Here is a 7,184-nt window from a genome sequence, read left to right as displayed (position 1 = left end):
TCCTTTTTCTCTCTTTTTCTACTTTGCTTGGAAAAAAAAAGTTGTATATGTATTTTTATCTTTGATTTACAACCGCTTTACAATCATGCTAATTTGGGCTAAAAGTAGCTTCATTTCTTTGCAAGAAAATACTTAAAAAAAGTGGGTTTTAGAGAGAGGTGATGGGGACAGACAAAAAGGCCATTTTTTTCATGAAGACACCAAAAAATAGGTGGGATGGCATGGACAAGACCAAATGGGCACCAAAAAATAGGAGAAGTTCACACCACGAAGGCACTTGAGCATCGAGAACCAAGATCTCCCACAAGCCGCAAGCCACAAGCTCCCTTGCCTCTCTTTTTGTGATGTTATAAAGAGAGAGTGGATAGACCTATAAAGGCTCCTCTCTCCTCCCTATCCCTTCCCAAGCTCCACAAACTTCCATTATAAAAATCTTTTTTTCCCCGAAAACTTTATGCCATAAGATGTAAGAAGAAATACTATGGTCCTAATGCAATATATAGGCAATCTAAGAAATGGATTTTGGTGACAAAAAAACCCTATTATCAATAATCCTAGACTATACATTAATACTAAATTCACTCCATGTGTGTCGCTCCTTCTCTCTGATAGACCTTATGAGGGAAGAGCACAAAGATAAGCACATAATAAAGGGTTTATCTCTCTCAACCCCCCCACCTCATTGCAAGGCAAGCCATTGATGGTTGTAGGGATGCATTTATTCACAAAATCCCTTCAGTATGAATCCTCTTATGGAACTATCCAGCACACAGTTGAGGCCTTAAATGAAAATAACCCTCAAAATTCAAGGAGCATTATCTGTCATACTTAACCATCACCACCACACAAGACAACATAGGGAAAGTCATAAAGCCCTGAATGCAATTAGGGTCCGCATTTTGATTCATCTTCAAAAGTAAGGTCATTGAAATATTGCACATAAAGTAAAGCCCCCACACTTGATCATCCCTCAAATCTCTTCACTGATCACCAACATATCCTTTGATTACGGGTAAATATTAGGCTAGTCTTCACACTTCACACATGCAACAAAAAGTGAGTCTCTCACAGACCCCTCACACACATAATAGGAACATAGAGAAGCAGACACAAAAGCTACACCAAAGTTTAGCAAACTAGATGTATGTTCAAGAACAACAGTAACGATTTGCTTCATAAAAAACTAGCATTGACAAGGACATACACATCAAAGTTGGACATTGAAGATAAGACGATGGCATCATCCCAGAACATCCCATTGATAATAACAAAAACATATAAGAGAAGAGATGAGTGCACACTTTGAATTCTAATCATTTTTCACTAAAAAATAGCAAAACATAAATACAATTTGTAATTATCGCATGTAATTACTCATTCAATATAATACCTGACAATTCATCAATAAAATAGCAATTGTCAACTTAAAAGTGTGTACAATCACTATCTTGTGAAAATCACTATGAACACATTTATCAGTTGCAATATTTTTGTCAAGCAATTTATGTAAATCATACGATGCTTGTCATTGCAATATATACATCATTCTTACTAGTAGCATAGTTTTAGTTTTTTTGACTTAGCTCTATTTTCTAGGGACGAAAAGTAATCTAACTAATATGTATAATTTTTTGTTTAGATTTAGATTATAACATGGTAAACTATGTCCCATTGGATCCAAAGTAGGGTCAACAATCTATCATAAATCCTTAAACGATCGTTGAATACTGTCTAAAAAGATGACTTTGATAGCTCTCCACTATTATGTTGTTAGATTTCAACCTACCTACACTAAATGTGGATCCTTGTTTTAGAGTGCATAAACTTGATAACCTTGTGTCTTTTTAACTCTCTATAACATTACAATAATTAATAACATTATTACGGAGTTTGGAAAAATCCCAATTTCCATTTTTCAAGATAAAAAAGATGGAGGTATAGTGAATTCTTTTAAACTTTTGCTAAAACCAACTTATGTGATATACCATTGGAAAGCTCTTGAAGAGTAGGTTCTAAATCCATATTCTCCAACAACTTTGAATTTGATATGCTAAATATCAACAAAAAATTATATTAAACATACCTTGCGTTTGAGAGAACTATGCTTGTGGAAAAGTAAGAGGGAAAGAAGAGGAATGATCGAACAGAAGGTCAATAGGTCATGCGGTTTGCGCGACAATCAACGCGGCTATTGTCATGCCTATACTACACGTGATATAGCCGCATTAGTACGTGTATACCAACACGTATAGCCACTTCACACTCAGTGCCATCGATATCACTCCACTCTCTCATTACGCTCTCTCTGAATATTTGGGTGATATCGATGGCATTGACGGTGATGTGGCTATTTCATTCTCTTCTAGTGGTCTCGCCTCTCACAAATACAGACATAATATCCATGTCTCTCCTCTCATCTCTCTCCACGCCCCTCTTTTCCTTTGGACGCCACACTCCTCTTCTTTTGCCGTCCCACTTTTGTTGCACTAGATGCTGCCACTCCACTGCAGTTGTAGGTGGACACCACTCTTCCTTTGTCTTCCCTTGTATGCTGCATTAGAAGCTGCCCTTTCTTTGCTTTTTATGAGTGTGGGATTTCTCCATAGAATGGCAGCTCTCCACCTCGCCGTTGCCCGATCCGCCTTGGGGAGCCCACCGCGCAGCTTGGCACTGTTGCTCCTGCTTGTGCTCGTGCTTGTCTTGTCTTGGCGTGCGAGAGCGTGGCTGGTTCTGCGCCAACAAGAAAACGGTCTGTCTTTCCCTCAAAAAGGGATTTTTAATTTTTAAATATGTATATAAGCTCACGTTCTGTAACGCTACGATATATAACTTTCGTCCCTTCACGGTTAGCCTTTAACGTCTATGTTGAATTTCAAGAAATCCTGCACTTCTTTTGTTCTGACTCAATGTAGTAAGAAGGAACAGTGCCATGCATGTTCTGCGTATGCCTGTGTATGAGTGTGAGTGTGAGAGAGATCAGGGGTGAGCTGGGTAATTTTTCTGTTGATTTGCCTTGCACGCAGAAGCAAGTCAAGGCGAACGTCACCTGAGCGATGTGATCAAGCGTGCGGTAAATGCTTTACATCCAAACAAGTCTTCTTGCCTGAATCACTTGAAATCTCTCCGAAAAATTAAGCCAAGCCACCACCACCACCACACACTGTCTCACGCGCACACGCACACACAAAAACAAACACACAGGCTCACACCCACACCACTCTTAGTTAGATCCACGCCATAGAGCCGTCCACCGAGTTTCAACCACTTCCACCTGCAGACTCATATATCTGTAGAATCTACATCAGCTTTCAACCTCTTGATGACATGTCACCTTCTGATCTATTGAAGCCATGCCATCTTTCGACCTACAACGACAGCCACGCCATCTTTGGACCTAAAAAATCCATGCCATCTTTCAACCTATGAAAGCTGTATCATCCTCTTACTTGCTGATGCCACATATCTTTTGGTTTGCTGCTGCTGAAACTAGCTATCTGAAATAGCTAGTAGATCCAGCTGTCTTAAATAGCTATCTAAAATAGCCATCGGAGCCAACTGCCTGAAAAAGCTTCCTAAATCATGTGCTTGAATCAGCTTCTTGAATTAGGTGATGGAATCAACCGTCTAAATTAGTTATCAGATTAAAATCATTATAATGCAAAAAGACCAACTCGTGAGATGAATAGGTCTTGAACAAACCAGCCAACCAATAGCATTTATAGGTATAAATACCCAAACCTGAAATTAGTCTTTTCATATCATTATTCACCAACAACGGTTGCTGCATTCCAAGGCCCAGGATAGCCAAGGGGAAGGTGATCAACCCAGGTGAATAAGTGTAGGCCAAGGGGAAGGTCCTTACAAAGGGTATTAAGGACTGAATACTATTCTCTCTCTCTCTCTCTCTCTCTCTCGTGCAAATCTTCTTCTGTGTTCTGCATTATATTTGTCTCATGACAAACGATTTTGCTAAATTCTGAGCATTGAAGTTATCAATTCTTTTTCCACCCAGCTTCCACATGTTACATTGGTAGCAGCGCCTTCTTCAAGTGTGAAGATTCAGCCAAAAAACAAGAAAAAAAGAAAGATTTTTTTTCTCGCTTGTGTGGTTGGTTTTCTAGACTTCAACGAACCATCCCTTATAGTGTGACTCCTATCCCTAGAAGGATGGCTAGTTTTTACCCTTTATTAGTCCCTCACATGCATATAGTAGATGGTCAAATTGTGCTCTAAGAAGGAAGTGTATTTTCCCACTATGGCGAGCTTTGACGAAGAGAGATAATGATGAACTTTAGAACAAAGCACACCAAGTAGTCCTTTGAGGGCCTATCTTTATATGTTCCAGACATGCGTGTGAGCAATCGCATAACATAGCATCAAATCGGAAGAGCCTATCTTTATATCAAATTTACATCATTCTAATAAACCAAATACACTATTCATGGTGGGGGCCCTACAGAGGGTATTTGCAACCCAATATTGTGTCCTCTTCTCCCTCTCTCTCTCTCTCTCTAGTTTTTGCACATCTTCTTCTATGTTGTGCATTACTTTTGTCATAAACGATTGTTGAATTCTAAGCATTGAACTTACTAATTCTTCCATCGAGATTGCACATCTAACATCATCATTAGCCTCAATCGAAGCATGTAAAAAAGTGGCCTCTTGAAGGTTAACCCTTGGGTATGACCAAGGCCCACCAATGCATAAGCATTTATCAACCTTTTTGTACCATATAAATACAGAAGACCCCTGACACCACTCTCTCTTCTCTCTCCTCATTCTTAATCATGTGTTAATCATAATCAATGTTCTTTATAAGGCTTAGGGCTCTGGATTGGTACATCAAGGCTTCTACGAATGGGACATTGTTATCAGAGCATTTAGGCTCAGCCACTAAGCATACTCCCAAGGAAGGTGCACAGTTCCAGTAGAAAGGATGCATAAGGGTAGTAGATGGAGTGATCTACAACAAGCGAAGCCAAAGGGAGCATTCCCTGAAGGTAGCTACTCATACCCAATACCTCATAAAGCTCTTAGATCATTTTCAAAGTCCTTCCAACAGGCATGATCAATTTTGCACTTCCATGAGGTGATCCACCGTTGTGTCAGGGTTAAGGGAAAGTATGCATGGGGACAACAGTTGAACATATTCTTAGTTCTTCAGCAAGAATTCGAAGTGGAGATCAAGAGTGAAGGTGTTCAAACAAAAATATCAATTAAAATTGAAGTTAGTAAAAAGGTCAAAGTCAATAGTAGTTCAAAGTTATTAGTAGTCCAAGGAGAAAGGATGATAGAGTGTCCATCCCGTCATCAAGTTGAGCACAAGGGAATGTCATGTGCATAGCCATGCCGTGACTTGACCTTTGTTCTTGCAATCCTTGGCCAAATGATCCTACTTTCCACAAAAGTAGCAGTGACACTATCCTATCTTTTGCATTGTAGCAAGTGCGTGACCTTGTCCACTAGGAGGTAACCTTACCTTTTTTGAAGAAATAAGGATAGATGCCTCCTCCAAGAGGGAACCCATGTCCACAACAATAGCGAACCTCTGCAAGCAAGCCTTTGTGCCATAGATGATCTCCACACTCCAACACCAATATCCAAAACTTCTCAAGGAGTAGGAACCACGAGGACCAATCAGCCCCTAAAACTTTTGAGATAGAGAGTGGCTATACAACACTAAAATAATCGACAAAAATCCTCCACAAAACATTCACAAGGAGGGGAGGGAAACCAAGAAAGAAGATGAACAACAAGAGCCACTTGTTAGGCTGCACCACAAGCAGGAAACATACCTCCGGTTACAATCCAAGCTGTAAAAACAACCCACCAATAAAAAACAAAGCCCCCCCTCTAGATTGGACATTGAACTCCATGGGAGAACCTAGAGCAAGAGAACCAGAAGAGAAAACACTAATGAAGAATGGGCGTCACTGTAGAAAACAGTGATCTAGTAGGAGTGAAGAAAATACAACCACCCTCCAACTCTAGAAGGAAGTGCCATGAGGTAGAAAATGCACATATGGGAAAAAACTATTCAAGGGTCAGATACCAACCAGGAAGATAAACACACCTAGAACACGCTAAATAATCATCCCTAAAATTGCAAAAAACATTGCTGTAAACACAACAACCAGCCACTTCACCTGCTCCAAAATCCACCATAAAATGCAAGAAGCAAAAAACTCCATCAGAAAAAAGCACAAGTCCTAGCCAACCACTTGAAGCCTTGAGGGCGGGACGATTTACAGAAAATGTAGATCGAGAAGAGAAGACAATAGTAAGGCATCAACAAAAGCAAGAAGGAGGGCCCGATCAATAGGCAACCTAGGAGATGATACCATGATAAAGTTCCATAATGCATAAGCAAAACATAGGAGAGAAGGGGAGGCGCAAAGAGAGAGATATTAGACAATGAACATCATCTTATTATAGCCTGAGGCTTTACGAGCTAGCACATGGGTATAGTACAAGAGCCTATGAATTAGTGCTAGATAACAAGTGTGTGGAAAAGAGTTCCTTACATAGGGATGGTTCTAGAAGGGGCTCAGTCGTAGGGGTTCAATGGGGACAACTGGCCTCACTCGAAAGAGATAACTGGAGGAGTCTCAGTGGGGTAGTGATCAAAGGGGTGGCAGTGATTGTAGGACGGCATCACCAACAGGTGGGTGCTCTAATAAATGCTTGAAAAAGTTCTCAGACAAAATCGAATCCTTATGTACTATGTTAGCCTGGAATGCGAAGTGCAATGGCGCTCAGCTCTGGTAGTTGACTGATGGCCCTTATATGGGGAAACAATCTACCACTCTCTAGAAGAGGAGGGTCATTTGTGGTCAGGTCCTGGTGCTCGTCTGAGGGCCAGTCTCTTTCTCTACCCCCTCGTGATGATCTGAATGTACCCGAGCCAATCTCCTAAGCTAGCATCAAGGGAAAGCTCTAGCAAGGTGGCCAATCTACTTGTTGCAAATGAAACAAAGTTCAGGAAGGATTGAGTACTCCAATCGCTTAATGATGGGGTGTCCTTGAAGGCAAGGAATGCAGATGGCATGGGTCATTATCTCCGGTGAGGTAATACAAATGAGTAGGGATAGAATCCGGATCGCATGTGCAAGGGATGAAGCGGTTGGGGGTGGGATTGTCAAGGTGGCCCATCTTCGTACAAGTGAAACAATGGTCGTGAAGTC

The 7,184-nt window shown here is 40.7% G+C and overlaps 1 protein-coding gene across 1 annotated transcript; it reads left to right on the top strand.

The window, feature by feature from the left end:
* Window positions 1-2,376: 2,376 nt before the first annotated feature.
* Window positions 2,377-4,931, top strand: LOC147639124 (uncharacterized). The gene is made up of 3 exons (XM_086793475.1): window positions 2,377-2,749; window positions 3,024-3,093; window positions 4,820-4,931. The coding sequence occupies exons 1-3, from the start codon at window positions 2,491-2,493 to the stop codon at window positions 4,929-4,931; spliced, it is 441 nt and encodes a 146-aa protein (XP_086649601.1). The 5' UTR covers window positions 2,377-2,490.
* The last annotated feature ends 2,253 nt before the right edge of the window (window positions 4,932-7,184 follow it).

Source organism: Cibotium barometz, chromosome 4 (genome assembly GCF_041138505.1).
Source record: "Cibotium barometz isolate CiBa-2024 chromosome 4, ASM4113850v1, whole genome shotgun sequence".
NCBI classification, from domain to species: domain Eukaryota; kingdom Viridiplantae; phylum Streptophyta; class Polypodiopsida; order Cyatheales; family Cibotiaceae; genus Cibotium; species Cibotium barometz.
This window is presented reverse-complemented; position numbering and strand designations above follow the sequence as displayed.

What these genes read in the sequence shown, in the direction of transcription:
- LOC147639124 (XM_086793475.1), top strand. Translation starts at nt 2,491, where the DNA reads ATGCTGCCACTCCACTGCAGTTGTAGGTGGACACCACTCTTCCTTTGT. An exon ending in TCTGCGCCAACAAGAAAACG is followed by an intron (nt 2,750 to 3,023) that starts GTCTGTCTTTCC and finishes CCTTGCACGCAG; the next exon opens with AAGCAAGTCAAGGCGAACGT. An exon ending in AATGCTTTACATCCAAACAA is followed by an intron (nt 3,094 to 4,819) that starts GTCTTCTTGCCT and finishes GTTCTTTATAAG; the next exon opens with GCTTAGGGCTCTGGATTGGT.